General features: G+C 32.8%; 1 protein-coding gene across 1 annotated transcript in view; it reads left to right on the top strand.

Annotated features, from left to right (window-relative positions):
- Window positions 1–18,007, top strand: part of LOC144250990 (kelch-like protein 1) — a 381,896-nt gene that overhangs the window by 198,757 nt on the left and 165,132 nt on the right. Inside the window, exon 5 of the mRNA XM_077794135.1 lies at window positions 11,104–11,316. Within this exon, the coding sequence (XP_077650261.1) occupies window positions 11,104–11,316 (213 nt within the window). The remainder of the gene's footprint in view (window positions 1–11,103; window positions 11,317–18,007) is intronic.

The following is an 18,007-nucleotide window of genomic DNA, read 5'->3' as shown; positions in this document are numbered from 1 at the left end:
AGTTGAAAGAAGTGGACTGAGGTCTGGTGAAACACTCAGTATAAGTGAGTCCCAGAACAACAGTGTGGCTTGGCTTGAAGGGCTGTTATAGCATCTGTGAGGATGATATGCACCTGTTTTCTAGGGGCAGCAACTAACTCATCATGGGTGGTACAGACCTGTCAAGGCCCCTATTGTCACCAGTTGAGAAAGATGAAGGTTTCAAGTATTCTTGTTCTCTCCTAGCCTGCCATTTCGTTCTCCTTAGGCATCCAGGGTACTCTGGAGAAAGGGGTTTGTAGTGACAACTTCAACAAGGTACTATTGGACCCTCACCAACTTTACCTACATTGCCTCATTCATCATGAAGGCAAACTTAACCTTAAATCTGAAAAAACTCTTTGGACAACTGGACAAAACAATCTTAAAGGGCTCTAAACTCTCTTTCACTAAATCAAATGTCTGAATTATTCATTGCTTTGTATTTCATCTGTTGGTGCCAGAGACATGTCTAAGCTAGCTTAGGGCATTGTTCCACAAACTCAGTGCTCAGGGTGTCCAATAATTTTAAATCACAGTGTCAGTGGACTGTGAGCAATAGGTAACTACTTACCCAGGTTTTTGGAGGCCTTTGTTGGATCCTAATCTGATTCACAGGTTACATTTGACCAAAGATTACGGAGGCTTACTAAATGAAATGATTCATGGTGCCCCTGAGAATCAAAAGTTTTTTGTAAGCAATTTGTTAAGTAGCATACTATTGTTTTATTCTAAATAAGTTATCCAGGACACTCTTGATAATTGACTAGATAATATTAGTAGTCTATTGACCAAAATGAGAAAATTAGCCTTCTGATTTCTTTAATTTATAAAAAGCACTCCCCCAATTTATTCACTTCCTTAAGGTTAGAACATGGAGTTTCATCTTTAAATTTATATTCTTGAAGCAGAAGTAGCATACATAGAAGTATGATAAATTGTATTTCAATGCCTAAGACTTGATAAAGGTTATGCTTCATTAATCAGATTCACATGCTAAATTTTTGAATAACAAACACAAAAAATAGATAAATCAAATGGCAGTTAAATTGTGGTAGGCAAAATTATAAACAGTTCCTTATTTGCCAAGATCCCCTACTAATTCAAATCCTAATCTAGATAGTACTATAGAGGTACCAAGCAGATGAATTAACAAAATTTAAGACAGTGATTTCCCAAGATTATTCAAGCTTAATGACTTGAGCCTGTAAGGCAGTAGAGGAAACCAGAAGAAATATATATATATATATATATATATATATATATATATATATATATATATATATGGAGTAAGTTAAGAAAGGAGAGATAAGGCAGAAGGCAATGCAAGAGAGTTTAAAAAACTTGAAAGATCCAACCTGCCATTTTATATGTAATAATGGAGGAACAGGGTCAATCATGCAGTAATTCCAGCCAATAGCCAGAAGGGAAATGTTGACCCTATTCTTAAAACCTTATAGAATGGAGTTCTATCAATATCCTGCATGAGCTTGAAAAGATTTTTTAAAATGAATAACCCCTACCAACACCTTGATTTTGACCCTATGAAACCAACTGAATTATATTTTCTCTGCACTTCTGACCTACAGAACTTTAAAGTAATAAATGAGTCTTTTCTTAAGCCAAAATTTTGTGGTGATTTGCTACTACACAAGCAATACAAAACTAATATGCAAACCTATCATTCTACATTATATAATTAGAAGAATATAATAGTTATTTAATGAATTTATTAAAAGTAAAATTATATATTATAATATTTTAACAAATATTGAATAGTCATTTCCATTTTGAAACTAAGATAACGATGTGAAAGATGAACTTCTAGTGTCTGATGTATTCTGCTGTCTGTCCTATTCTCTACTATCCCCCCTCCCCTCCCCTTTTCTCTCTCTACCCCTTCTACTGTAAATCATTTCTTCCATTTGTATTATCTTGTCTTACCCCAATCCACGTGAATCAACCGTGTAATATGATGTATTAAGAACTATGTAATGTTATGAACGACCAATAAAAAAAAAAAAGAAAGATGAACTTCTAATTTGGGTAGTCCTTAATTTCTTTTTATCCTCTCATATACATAATATTTTAATGTTCCATGTCTAGAACCAACTTTTATATTTAATGGGCTGTATGTAATAATATATTTTGTAATATAATTAATGGTTCTTTTATTTTCTGAGAGTCAAATTAACGACATGAACTAAATTATGGCAAACTTGAGGACTATGTATTATAAATTTGTGTAACTGCCAAGAAGATTATCCTGTTTTATTCCAGATATTTTTTCATAAGGTATACTTTTATTAGTTTGCATCTTAGAGTTTTACTGGAAATAATTTTTATAGGTTGCCTTTTATTTTTACCCGATTTTATTTGGCAATTATTACATGTATTTCTACTTTTTTTAAGCTTCAAAATAGGTTCATTATAAGATGACATACTGTGCTGAGATTTTTGAATGTTGGTTGTTAGTAAGTAGTAAATTAGTGCAGCACAGAATGGAAATTGTCTAAATCCTTTTATTAAGCAATAAATGAAAGCAAAATCATGATTAAAATTGCACATGCTTCTGTAGAGACCATTTAGACCTTAATATTGAAAAAATGCAATGTATTCTTTGTTTTAGAATGCTAAATACTTTAACTGCAAAGTAATCAATATGGTTATACATGCCAGTTCCCCACTCACCCCTTTTTTTTCTTTTCTACACATACTTTATAGTCCAACTTTCTAGCAATTTTGATTATGCATTTAACAGAACTCCTGGAGGATCATTTATGTTTATAAGCATAAGAACAAAATACTATATAAATTTTAGTTGACAATATATTTCTTTCTAGCCCTGGGGGGGAGGGAAATGTTTTCTGTTAAGGGAAAATTTTTCTTTCACTTTTTTGTGAGTATGGATGAGCATTGCCTGATAAAATATACAAACATTCTGGCAGATCAAAGTCAATTCTTACAGCCAATTTTCTACAAGATGCCCTAGCAGGGAAGATAGAATATCACCATGCATAAAAAAATTTTCTTTTTCTAGTGAGGTTGTAGAAGATCATTATTTTTATGCTTTCATCAAATGAGAAATTCTTTAAATAAAATAAAAGTTACATGATCTGATATTGTGGACTCTTTGCTGCAACAGAAGCAAACATCTTTGAATATATAGCTATGTTATTTCGGGATTTAATTGGCACTCATAAAAATTTATCCTGTGTATTGACCCAAACATAAGATTTCATAAAGGTTAAATATGGATTTTCAATTTTCTCCTAACCTCTCCAGCTACTGCCATTCTCAATGACTTCCATTAAATGAGTAAATTAAACCTGGCAAATACTGATGTAAAACAACTAACAAAGTTATGGAAGACAGATTTTGTCACAACCAAGAATTAAAAGTATGTAATATTAATAATCAAAAAATAATACCATGACTCTTATAATTTATATATGATACTGTTATACAGTTTACAGCAAATTAACTTATGTGAGTACAGTCTTTTTTCCTATTAATTAAAAAAATGAATGTAGAACTATTTGGCTGACTGGGCTATTTTTTGGTAGCAAAATTTATAAATGATATTTAAAGACTTTTACATTTTTGCATTATTAATGTTGGTAAATAATATATGTAACATTAAACTTTTGGCCATGTATATCCGTTATCAGAAACAGACCAAACAAGTACAAAGGTTCAAGTATCCCACTAATAAATTGCTTATATTTTTCATAGCCTTGTAAAATTTAGTAATTACTTTTCTAATATTAGTGGATCTTTAAAACACATAAGAAAAGTCTTACAAATTAGATAAGGCTATGGAATCGATTTTCAAGATAAGGAGATAGTGTCTTAGAATATTAAATTCTTTATACTTGGCAAGTCATGATTAAGAAGTATCACAATTGGTACATCAATCTTTTTACTAAAAACTCACTGTTCTTTCCAACAAATTTTTAGCTTATTTTAGCTCTTTATCTACATATTGTCATAGGATACTTTCAATCATAAAATCATGTATTTTATGGCATTTAACATAGTTATTTTTTTCCCATATAATAATCTCAAGAGTTCATCAAAGATTATTTCTTATATTAGATACAGTTTGAAATTATTATAATGTGTTTAATTTTTGTAAAGCATTGAAAGTTAAGTGTTTTGCAAAGAAAAGTAGTTACTACCAATCAAGTGTCCAATGCTTAGTGGGTGATAAAAATTAATAAAAACAACCCACAGCCATTCACTTTAGTCTGGTGGAAAGAAATTCAGAAGAAGATAGAGGTTTATGACAACAAAACACAGTGGCAAATACTAAATATCCATTCCTTATATTGCTGTTATCAAGCAAGAACTCATTATATAAGTTAAATTCTATTTAATATTCTTCTCTTAAAAATTGATGAGAAAATAAACAGAAAACAGGAAACACTATTCAACTTGGATATATTTGTAGCTCTTTAAACCCTTCCTTCTTTCTGAATAATATTAGTATTGTGTTAGTAAATATCATACTCTATATTTATACATGTCACTATGTTCAGTGAATGAAATTTGAACATATATATCAATATGAAAATAAAGTTTTTGTAGTGATTAGTTCATGTTTGGTTTTTCTGTCTATATTTGGAAAATTCACTGAGAAAAATAAAAATTATGCAAATAAGTAATATGGTCATTGAAAATATCTGTTTTTTTATTTATTGTTTTTACTTCTAAAGTAATAAGAAAAATGCAGGATTTTCAAAAGGGAATTCATCTAAAACTGCATCTTCTATACCAGCATCTTTTTCTGGTTTTGGAGATTAGGATCATCTGAAGAGATTAAGGAATGATAGTTCTACAGCCTTTAAGAGGCAAGATACAAAGTACAAGAATATTAATCTTCAAGTGTTTGAAATGGTGATATATAGATAGTAATTGATTTATACCAGGATTCATTAAGATATTATAAAAAAGCATATTGTGCATCAATACTATGACAATTTTCTGATAGAGCCATTCAGCAATGACATTGGCTTCTTCAAAATGTACTGTGTTTCCTATCACTGAAAATAACAACTAGGTGAAATGATTTTAAAGATCATTTCCAATTGAGATTATGTGAGGTAGCAGGAATTCCAATATTACACTCTGGCAAACGAAGGTATGAGAATTGGACCAGAAGATGTTACGGTTTCTTTGGTGGCTGATGAATCCATGGTTCCATAGTAAGTATTTTCTAGCCTTGGGAATTTTTATTACAGAGAGAAAAAAAGTAGAGCTCCACTCATTCAAACTCCTTCCTTCCATTTGCATTTTCATCCCTTTGATTTCCTTAAATCTCTTATAACCTCATTTTGTGTTCCTCTTTAGAAAGTGAAAGTTAGATTTGTAGGTCCCCAAATTTCCTTCCCTCCCTCCCTCTCTTTCCCTTCTTTTATTTTCTTTCTCTGTATTCCAGGACTAGATATATACTAGACCTACAGTAATCACTCAACAAAATTTGGTTGCTTAAATGAATACTTGGAAAAGAAATTAAGGAAGATATTAATGTAAATATAGACTGTAGAAAGTTGAAGTAAAGGGTAGGATCAGATGCTGAATAGTAATGTCAAATACATAATGCTTGTTAGGAGTCACACATTTTTATAAGAAATTTAAACCAGTCTTCATACTTAAATCCTCAAAAGTGTGCTTTCCAGTGAATACTATAGTTATCCTCATCTAAGTATAAGAAATCCAGCTTTCTAAATTCACATAGCCAATGATTAATAAGGTTGGGATCTAAATCCTGGGCAACTCTCCAAAGTAAATCACAGATAATCACCATGCCTCATCATGGAACTCAGAAATACCAAGGGTTGTAAAGAAAATGCAGGTCAGCATTCAAGAATCAGAGTGCATATACATCCATAGGTCAAAATAAGACATGATACCGCTGGTTACTAGTTTAGCTCCCTCAAATACCAAAGTTTGAACATTAGAGAAGCACACCAAGGCAAGCATATAAAGCAGGGTTTATTTTAAAAGTGATAACATAGACTTCTTCCAGGAGGGAGAAGGGGACCATAGCTGGTATCCCAAGAAGTGAGCGAGGTGTTCTGCCCTTTTTATATGTCCTAGGCTTACTTTTTATATGTCCTGCCCTCTTATCCTTATTTTTTTTCCTTCCTGCCTTTGTGACTAGGCACAGGGATGCTTGGTGGGATGGCCAAAATGTGGGAAACAGGTAGGCTGGAGGAGGAAGGGCAGGATGGTGCAGCCCAGGACTCATTAATTAACAACTTTATAGCTCCCTGTAGGTAGGGGCAATTTCTAGGACAGGTTACCTTAGCAACAGGTTAGAGCAGGGATAGGTTCTTGATAAGGGTAGAAGAAGAGCTCTGAAGGAATTGACATTTCAGTCCCTCAGGGGACAGTATCCAACTTCCTTGGACTCACTCAAAATTGTCCTGACTTGATCTGACCTGTTTTAATTTACCTACCTATACTGACTGTCTGTCTAATTCTGGCTTTACCAACAGATACACAGAGGAGAATCAGAAAGATATTACTCAAAGGGTACATAACCCAGGTAGTGGTAAAGGAAGGTGTCATAAAGGACAAGAGATTGAATTTTAATTCCAGCCCTGGTTTTATTAGAAGTGGAACTATGTTTGTTCCTCTCTGAGTCTCAACATTCTCATGTGTAAAATAGCAAAGTTTGACTATAGCATAATGGGTCTTCATTCCCTTTGAAATTTTAAGTTAGTGTTCAAGAGTTCATTCAACCATTTTGATATGGGATTAAAATTTCATGCAAGGAAAATAAGCCAAAGCCAAGGAAAACTGATTTTAAAATCTGAATAGTTTAGAATCTTAGCAGTAATACGTGAGTATAACAACATTTATGTCATTTTTACAAGAAGCCCTTGATAACTAAGGAGAGTTAACTCTGATCACTCTTTAGGTATAGAAAGTGTAAATTCTAGAAGTAATGGAAAATATACATATATAAGAATAGGCTGAACCTTTAAGTAAGTCCATATTTTTCCTGACCTCAACATGAGATATGGGAATGCCATGTTTCTTAGAGGCATTAATATATAAAATAAAGAATCAAGAAATTATCACTGAAAATATTGGGAATAATTGCTATAGTTTCTTAGTTTAATGTGAGAGTTTGTAAACATATTTTTTTCAATTTCTCTTAGAATGTATATTAGTTTCCTTAGGCTACCATAACAAGGCCCCACAAAACGAATGACTTAAAACAAAAGAAATATATTATCTCATAGTTCTGAAGGCCAAAATTCCAAAATCAAATTGTGCACAGAGCCATTCCTGATGTCCCCAGAGAAGAATCTTTCCTAACTTCTTCTAAGGTCTGGTATCCTGGAAAAATTCATTGGTCTTCCTTGACCTGTAGCAGCAGCGTAACTAATCTCCCAATTTATCTTCACACATCTTTCCTTTCCTTGTTTCTCCAATTTCTTCAGATTGAGCTCACCTCACTATGATCTGTAGATCTTAAAATTTCTCTCTAGAATGACAATAGTCATTATATTAGGTCCCAGCCTAAGTCAGTATGATTTTGAAGTAAACTAATTACATCTGCATGAACACTATTTCCACAAAAGCTCACATTCTAAGTTTCCAATAGGTAGGAGTATTTTAGGGAAACTTAGAGTCTAAATGTTTTTGTCTTCTCCCAAATTCATATGTTGAAGCCTAAGTCCCATTTGTGATGGTAGAAAGATGTGGCCTTGGGGCTGGGGACGTGGCTCAAGCGGCATGCGTGTGGCCTCGGTTCTATCCTCAGCACCACAGACAAAAAAAAAGATGTTGTGTCCACCGAAAAATAAAAAATAAATATTAAAAAAATTCTCTCTCTCTCTCTCTCTCTCTCTCTCTCTCTCTCTCTCTCTCTCTCCCTCTCTCTCGCTCCCTCTCTCCTCTCTCTAAAAAATAAAAGATGTGGCCTTTGGGGAGTGATTATGACATGAGTACATGAAGGCAAGGCCCTCATGAATGGAATTCTTTCCCTTATAAATAAGAGTTTATAGGGATCTTTCCACTCTTTCTATCATGTGAAAACACAGTGAGCAGATTCCACTTACAAGGAAGAAGCCCAGCCCTCTGTGAGCAAATTTGCTAGTGTCTTGATCTTGGACTTCCCAGGCTCCAAAATATGGAGAAATAAATTTCTATTGTTTATCAATTATTCAATCTAGGATGTTCTCCTATATCATCCTGAACAGAAATTAGTATCAAGAATTGGGATATTATACAACAAAATAAAAAATAAAAATATGAAAGCAGTTTTGGAACTAGAAAATAGGTAGAAGCTAGAAAAGTTTTGAAGTCTATTCTAGAAAGAGTGTTTATTGTAGTGAATATCAATTACAATTCTGGTGAGGGAAAGCTGTAGGGAAAGCCCAAGTTTTCTAGGAGATCTAGGTGGTTATGATCACAAAGCTGGTAGAAATGTGGATGATAAAGAACATTTTGATAATATCTCAGACCTCTAGACATTACCGTTTACCCAGATACAAGGCTGCTTTCACAGTTTTAGATATTATTATTATTGAACTACACAACAACAGTGGGAAACATTACAATTCTTATTGCACATATAGGGCACAATTTTTCATATCTCAGTATATAAAGTATGTTTATGCCAATTTATGCCTTTATACATGTACTTTGTTGTTGGGTTTTTTTTGCATTACAATTCTTTATACACATATATACCACAATTTTTGTATCTCTGTTTGTATATAAAGTATGTAAACACCCAATTCAAGTCTTTGTACATGTACTTTGTATAATGATGTCCATCACATTCCACCATCCTTGCTAACCCCCTGCCCCTCCCTTTCCCTCCCACGCCTATGCTCTATCTAAACTTCATAATCTATTCCTCCCATGCTCTCCCTCCCTACCCCACTATGAGTCAACCTTCTTATATCAGAGAAAAATTTGACATTTTTTGGGGGGGGGGATTGGCTTATTTCACCTAGCATTATCTTCTCCAAATGCCATGATTTTGTTCTTTATTAATGCTGAGTAAAATTCTATTGTGTATATGTATGCCATATTTTTTTTTATCCATTCATCCACTGAAGGACATCTAGGTTGACTCCACAGTTTAGCTATTGTGAATTGTGCTGCTATAAACATTGATGTGGCTGTGTCCCTGTAATATGCTGTTTTTAAGTCCAATGGGTATAGACTGAGGAGAAGAATAGCTGGGTCAAATGGTGGTTCCATTCCCAAATTTCCAAGGAATCTCCATACTGCTTTCCAAATTGGTTGCATCAATTTGCAGTCCCACCAGCAATGTATGAGTGTACCTTTTCCCCACATCCTTGCCAACACTTATTGTTGTTTGTCTTTGTAATAGCTGCCTTTCTGACTGGAGTGAGATGATATCTTAGAGTGGTTTTGATTTGCATTTCTCTAATTGCTAGAGATGATGAAGATTTTTTCATATATTTGTTGATTGATTGTATATCCTCTTCTGAGAAGTGTCTGTTTAGGTCCTTGGCCCATTTGTTGATTGTGTTATTTGTTTTTTCAGTGTTTAGCTTTTTGAGTTCTTTATATACCCTAGAGATTAGTGCTGTATCTGATGTGTGAGGGGTAAAAAATTGCCCCCAGGATGTAGGCTCTCTGTTCACCTCACAGATTGTTTCTTTTGCTGAGAAAAAACTTTTTAGTTTGAGTCCATCCCATTTATTGATTCTTGGATTTAATTCTTGTGCTATCAGAGTCTTTTTAAGGAAGTTGGGGCCTAATCCCACATGATGAAGATTAGGGCCTACTTTTTCTTCTATTAGTCGCAGGATCTCTGGTTTAATTCCTAGGTTCTTGATCCATTTTGAGTTAAGTTTTGTGCATGGTGAGAGATAGGGGTTTAATTTCATTTTGTTGCATATGAATTTCCAGTTTTCCCAGAAACATTTGTTGAAGAGGCAATCTTTTCTCCAATGTATGTTTTTGGCACCTTTGTGCCAAAAAATATATAAGGTAATTGTAATTTTGTGGGTTAGTCTCTGTGTCCTCTATTCTGTACCATTGGTCTACCAGCCTGTTTTGGTGCCAATATCATGCTGTTTTTGTTACTATTGCTCTGTAGTATAGTTTAAGTTCTGGTGTAGTGATACCACCTGCTTCACTCTTCCTGTTTAGGATTGCTTTAGCTATTCTGGGTCTCTTATTTTACCAGATGAATTTAATGATTGATTTTTCTATTTCTATCAGGAATGCCATTGAGATTTTGACTGGAATTGTTTAAATCTGTGTAGTGCTTTTGGTAGTATGGTCATTTTGATAATATTAACTCTTCCTATCCAAGAGCAAGGTAGATACTTCCATCTTCTAAGGTCTTCTTTGATTTCTTTTTTTAGGGTTCTGCAGTTTTCATTGTATAGATCTTTCACCTCTTTTGTTAAATTGATTCCCAACTATCTTTTTTTCTGAGGATATATCAATTTCTAGTCTTTTCAGGATGCTATAAAAATACCTGAGATTGGGTGATTTATAAACAAAGAAATTTATTTCTCACTGTATGTCAGACCAAACTGAGGGACATGATACTGAAATTAAAACGAAAGCCATCTTTTTTGTAGAATAGCAAATAGTTGGTCAAATTGTGTCCTAGTGTTTTGTAGAAGCAGCAACATGAGTGATGAAATGGGATATTTTTAGGAAAAATCTCTAGGCAAAGTTTTAAGCAGTGACTTTTTAAAATCCTTTAGGAAAATGCAAGAAAAGAGAACTTACAAGAGAAATAGAACTTTAAAAACTTAAACTTTTAAACACTTAACACTTTAAACACTTAAAGCATTTAATCACTAAGTATATTCTGCCCACATAACAAAGCTCAACATTATAATCCTCCAGTTATTACAAGATCTGTGCTGTCTCGGATACATTTACACTTCAATTACAATTACAATGCTTTCATCTTAACAGCTTCTAGTTTCTGAAGTATTGAGTCTCAAGGATTATGTTATAATGAGAACAAAGGTTATTGACTACTTTTCTCATTTCTTTCTGAGATGCTTTACTTGCCAAATAAAAGTGAAGCAGAATTTATGCCAAAATGTTTTCTCCCTCCAGGAAAACATAATGGAAGTTATAAGAAATCAGGAGTTTTTACTCCTTCCAGCTGAGGAGCTCCATAAACTACTAGCCAGTGATGATGTAAATGTTCCTGATGAAGAAACCATCTTCCATGCATTAATGATGTGGGTCAAGTATGACATGCAGAGGCGAAGCAATGACCTGAGCATGCTTCTTGCCTTCATACGACTGACACTACTTCCACCACAGGTAATTATGTATGTTTCTGTTTTCATAGACACAACTTACTGAAAAACTATTTTAAATATAAGCATCACAACATGTTTTATCTACTCACATGTTTGAAGTCTTGGTTAAAACTTGTAATTTTGCAAATTATCTATGTACAGCATTGCTAATCGAGGGACTTGGCTTTATCAGCTGCTATGGCCCTCTCATCTCTGCTCTCAGCACAGCCATTAATTCAGGGAAAGAAACTGGACTGGACCAAGAGTATGGGGGATGAAGAAAAGACAATCAGACACACATAGAGAGAAAAAGGTGGGGCTGGGGGTGACACTGCTCTCTGATGGAGAAGCAGTGACCCAGAGCTATCTCAGCACATTTATTATATAGGATTCATCATCAAAAGTTTATTTATGGTAAAGTTTTAACAAAGCAGACAATCTGAAGGATGCAAGACTGCTAAGACATTAAGGTCATCTTATTATGCTCAGAATTTTCTATCCCAGGGAGTTGGTGCTGAACTCAGGGTCATGACTAATAACTCTGAGCCTTTGCACATAATTTCTTTTGGCTGGTATCACCATAGCAATTGGGACATCTTGATCTGCACTTTTACACAGGCAGTTGCCAGCACAAACTAAGCCATGAGAGAGTTAGAAATACCAAGATTTAAATCACGTCTCTAAACAATGAGATATCCAAAATCAATCTTAAAGATGGAGCTGACCTCTGAAATAATATGTTAAATTTTATGTGCATATATTTTATTGGGAGACTTATTCCTTTCATCAGATTCTTCATCTGGATCCAAATCATCACAACATTTTTCACTAATACATATATTACTAAGAATGTAGAGACTTAGGCCATCAAGAAAATATAATGGGAAAGGATGAAATGTTAATAGCTAATACAGAAATGAAGTTTGTGGTCATATATTAAGATTTAAAAAGTTTAAAAAATCTCTGAATCAAAAGTAGAAAACCATGAAGACATACATAGAAAGCAGTAATTGTGTTTTATTTTACTATTGAGAGGAAAAAAGGAGATAAAACAGAGGTAAAGAATTTATACAAGTACCTCCTAAACAAATTACATGAGTTTGTCATAATGCAGCACTTTCAAAAGGAAACAAACCATGGATTTAGATTACTGGACAAAGAATAAATTGTGATACCAGAAATGGATTTTTTAAAATCTCCCATGCTAACTGCTGATGTTAGATATTTTCACATCTTGTATCCTCTCTCAAGTCACAAGTGGCTGTTGATCACAACTAGCCAAAGATAGCCAATGATAGGTAGATGGTCGTTATCCAATAACAAATGCTAGGGCATAGCCATTATTATCCAGCCATTTACACTGTTTACTGAAATGCAGGGAGCATGGAGTTAAACTGGTGCTCAAAAATTATCAGAAATATTAGGATGCCCAGCAGAGGAGATCAAGAATGTAACCAGGGCTCTATCTTCTCACAATATGGTTTTTCTTTCATACCATCATTTCCCATTCTTCTGTCATCAGCTATGGGGAGAAGTTCCCACCTGAACATCAGAAAAGAGATGCAATCCTATGAGATCATTTTGTTCTTAAAGCTATATGTTATGCATTAGGGTATGTTTCTAAAGGTTCAGCTTCTTTATCTTCCTTATTGAAGAAATATTTTAACATTTAATTTTTTAAGTAATATTTTATTTTGGCATGACTAACTAGTAGAAGGATTTTAAGTTAATTAGGGGGTGGGATACACTGGTGATTAAACCCAGGGATCCTTTACCAATGGGCCACCTCCCTTGTCATTTTTATTTTTTATTTTGAGATAATGTCTCAGTTACTCATCCTAGACTTGAACTTGCAATCCTCCTGCCTCAGACTTCCAAGTCTGCTGTTACAGGGGTGTACCACAGCAACCAGTATAAATGAATTCTTATCACAATGTCCAGTAGGCATAAACATAGTATTTATCTATTTTCCAATCTTCAAGTTCTCAAATTGGTGGTACTATACTCATATCTTTATGTATTATTTCAAGGAATAAATGTTCAGAAGAAAAATGCAAAAATATTTTCTTTTTATAAAATGTTATTGGTATATCAGAAAAAAACATTATTTCCATAACTATTATTAGTGAATTGCAAATCATTAAAAGCATTTTACCTGCAATATTTCTAATCATAAAAATGTAGGTAAAAGGGAAGGATTATTTACTACATGTACAGAGAAAAAAGAAAACAGGCTTACAGAGGTTAGTGGTTTTCTTAAAGTCACATGGCTAAGAGGAAAATCCAATTTTCCTGAGAATCTGAGCTGGCCATAATTGAACATGCACAGAGATAGTTTAACTGTAATTCAAGGTTTCTTTCCATGTGTGCTCTCTCACCTGGAAGGCCATAAAACCATTCTGAATGTAGCAGTTTTTAAGGTTTTTATAAAGACAGTGGAGAAGGAAAAAAAATGGGGAAAGAGGAATTAACATGTATTTATTTCTTTAGTTATCAAGCAGAATTTATTTTATGTCATTTAAATTCTATAATACTTATATATAGTAGGTATTAGTCCCATTTCACAAATGAGTAAATAAAAGAATCAGCATGATTACCATCTTTCTATTAAGTTTTGCAGCTTGGATTTTAATCAAGTTGTACCTAGCACTAATGTGGTTCTTCCACTAATGGGATATTGTCTCAGAAAAGCAGGGAGCTGAAATTCCGAACCTTGCTTCTCATGTTCCAATAAAAAAACTCTGAAGTCATACAAAAAAATATCATGCAAGATAATTTTATTATAAATAAAAGTGAGGTGAAAATAAAGTAAAAGCAAACTGAGGTTTATGCAGGAGCACTCTTGAGAGAGGAAGAGAATGGGCCATCTCCAAGCAGACAACAACAAAGAAGACAACACTGTCCCCAAATTTATTACTGTTTGATGTTTACCAGGAGTACTGGGGACCACCTTCTATACTCTTAGCCAATCAGGTGATCAGCTCCTTCTTCACATGTGGCGGTGGAATTTTTTACCGCAATTGGTCCTCTCTGGAACTATCATAGTGGCCATCCTATTTAGAGGGGATTTCATCTACAGGTCAATCCCATATTAATGGGGCCAATAACTGTTAAGAAGTCATCTTAGTGCATCTGTGCTACTAAAGGAATCTTCCTTCCCAGACAAATGGAGACACCTACAGCCATAATTCCAAGATTCACATCAATATCAATGGACCTAGTCAAGAGTTATTTCCTTAATCCTTTTCAATTGATGTAGTTTCCCATTAACTCCTTTGCTTCTGTTTATTTTCTACAAATTAGCTACCACCCTTGGCCTTCTCCTCTACTTTGAAAGTAGTTTAAAGAAGACACTAAAGTAATTAAAGAACCCTTGTGACATTGCCAAGCATTTCATTGCTCATTGTTAGCTATTGCCTAACATATGAGTGTGATGTTTGTTTGTTTGTTTAGCTTCATATTTACCTCAGTGTTCAAACAGGGAGTGGGAAGAGAGTTTAGCTGAATGTAGGATTCTATAGCCTTTAATGTGGACTTATATGCATCTTAGGTTCTTCATGAAAATCTGTTAATGTGACCGGAAACACGATTTTCTTGATCCCAGAGTCATAATTCTTACAATGACTAATGATATACAGCTCTTTTACAACCCTTAAGTGACTTCAGTGCATATGCTATGTGTATTTAAACACACACAAACAAGGAGTTTGTGTGGGCTACCATCAAGACATATATAGGTAGGACATGTGGAATTTCAAACAAAATATGGTAGGTGAATGAGAAAAATATTAAAGAAAAAACTGAAAACCATTTAATAGTAGAGGAAGTTATTTGGACCACATGCCGCAGCAAGGATTCAGCATACATAAGAGTAAAAGTATTAGAAGAACCATGACTCTAAGTAATACTAAAATAAAGACTGGTGATATAACTCAGTTGGTAGAGTGCTTGTATTACATGCACACAGCACTGGGTTCAATTCCCAGTACAAAAAACAAAAAAAAAAACAAAAAAAAAAACTAACTAAACTAATAACAGTTTCAATGCTAATCTCTTTCTTTCTTCCTTTCTCTTTCTCTCTTTTTCCTTCTTTCCATAGATGGATAGATGCATATATATATATATATATATATATATATATATATATAATTTTAATATATGTAATATTTTTACATTATTATAATGTATGATTATATGGTGTTTCATATATTAAAACACAAATTACATTTCTATAAACTAAAAATATTTAAAGGAGAAAGAATTTTTGTTTTTCTAGTGAAATAAGGATTACTTTAAAAAATATTTGGCTAATTAGTACTTGAACTATGTCGTGAAGGAGACTTGAGAACAGGATTTGATTTGTGCTTTTGTAAAATAATTCCTGATGATATAAATGATCACTTTCAGATGAGTGAGAGAATCAATGTGAGAAATCAATGTGAAATATTTACAGTATCATTAACCAAAATATTGCAAAGTAGTGACCAGGGTAAGAACAGAAATATTTAAGTTGATTTAAAGAGATGTTTTAGACAAAAGTAAATACATATAGAGAAAAATAGCTTCTAGAATAAAGTTAGACTTTGTAATGGGAAATTACACTTAAGCCAGGTGTTTCTGTGATTATATCTTGCAATTGTATAAAAGAATTCTAGAATAAAATGTAGCAATAAAAGCAATGAAAGGGACTTCATCAGCAGTGGCTACATGATAAAAGACATATTAGTGCCAAAGAATAAGTTTAGCTTACAATAATAATCTTGTCTTATATTCATGAGGCAATGTACCAAATAGATTTCAAAATATATTCAATCTTTACTCACAATCAGCATTCTCATGCTTCTAATTACTTAGTCTATTATGTGTATCTGTGTATAAGTATTAGTTAGGTCCATAGGAGAAAATCTATTCTGATATTCTTTATTAATTATAAATGAGTACATGCCATTATGAGGTATTAATTATGGTAATTTGGTATAGAAATTATAATGAGGATGTAAACTTTAGTAAAAAAATATGGATTGTATATGAGAAAAGCAGTAAATAAAATGAACTTCAGAAAAGAAAACATAAAAAGACTCAGAAATAACAATATCTTTCATTCTGTATTGAAATGCAATAGCTTAAACTGAAATAAATTCAACTATTTTACTTTGCTGTAGAAAGTACCAGAGAAAAATGAAAAATGAAAGCAATAGATAATTGAGCTGTCTTCAAGAATGAACTCTTATTATTTAAAATAAGTGAGGAATAGAATTTTGTATAATAGTTTTCATATTTTTCTTGAATACCCCAAGGTTTAAAATTTCAATGAAAAAATATGGAAATTTAAGTGATTTAAAAGAATGACTAACATTTAATATTCTGTAACTTTCATTTCCACTGATTTTAGTTTCATATATATATATATATATATATATATGCAAATATATATACCCAAATGTATATAAATTTACTATATGTACATCTTTAAAAGTATACATAGAGCAGAGGGGCAGCTCATTGTTAGAGAGCTTGCCTAGCATGCTCAAGGCTCTGGGTTCAATCCCAGAACAACAAACACAAAAAAAGTACACATAAATATCAATTTTGGTGGATTCTTTTCTGTTCAGCGTTTAGACAGTCATTTTGTTTCTCTAAATATAAAGTGAAAACAATTCTACATATAATAAAGCTAAAGGATATTCAGGGAAATCTCACACAGAGAAAATTTTGAAAGTTGAAGATATACAGATAAACTTTGCTTCATAACTTAGAACTAGTATTATTTCAGTAATTAAACCTATTGATTCTTTAAATATGTAGCTGTGTGTGTGTGTGTGTGTGTGTGTGTGTTTGTACACAGGTGCATTTACTTTTATTTTCTGTAGCAAAAGTTAATGGGAAAACATTAACAATGTAATTATAAAATATTGTCTAGATATAGAAGAATATGGTTTAATCTGATAACAATAAAATTATAAAGACACTCAAGTGTTTAATATTAGGAAATAAAGACTACTTTTACTTTATAATAATTGATTTCTTTATGAAAACTCTTCTAAATTTATTCCAAAAGCGTCTCTGTGGTGGTAATAATAATACAAGAAGCAAGAGCAAGATCTCCAACCTTTGTCTTTAATCTTATAGTGACAAATGATCTGATACCAGTGACATAAAGACTTTGTTGCCCACAAAAATTACAGCCATGAGTAAAAACTCTAATGAAAAGCAAGTAATGTGATAAAGAGCAAATCAGTACAAAAAGAGAATTCATAAATCACAATGGAAGATATACCAAATAAGTTGCATTATTGAGTAATTTATGTTTTGTTTAATTTTACTTCTCTAAACTAGTCCCTGATAAGCCCAACAGTTCTCTAAGTTGGTCTGCAAAACTTTGGTGTTTAATGTATTGTAGATCTTATCTTTATAAATGAAAAGAATAGAAAATCTATTAACTCTTCAAATGAATAAGGCCAAAAGAATTATTCAAACAAGTTAATAGAATGTTTTCACATTCATTGTTATCTTTTCATCTTGTTACTGTGCTTGTTTTCTCTCTGATTTGCTTGTCATCTAGTTAGTTAATATAGAAATAGTCTTCTCTACAAAATTAAAATATCAAAAATGGAATAGGATTACTTTTCTCTAAAAGAAATCTGAAAGCAGTGTCTTCAAAATGAAAAAAATAGACAATATATGCTTCTAAAATCTCAGTTATTTTAAATTCT

Source organism: Urocitellus parryii, chromosome Y (assembly GCF_045843805.1).
Source record: "Urocitellus parryii isolate mUroPar1 chromosome Y, mUroPar1.hap1, whole genome shotgun sequence".
Lineage (NCBI taxonomy): Eukaryota > Metazoa > Chordata > Mammalia > Rodentia > Sciuridae > Urocitellus > Urocitellus parryii.
Note: the sequence above shows the minus strand (reverse complement) of the source record. Positions and strands in the feature narration are given on the sequence as shown.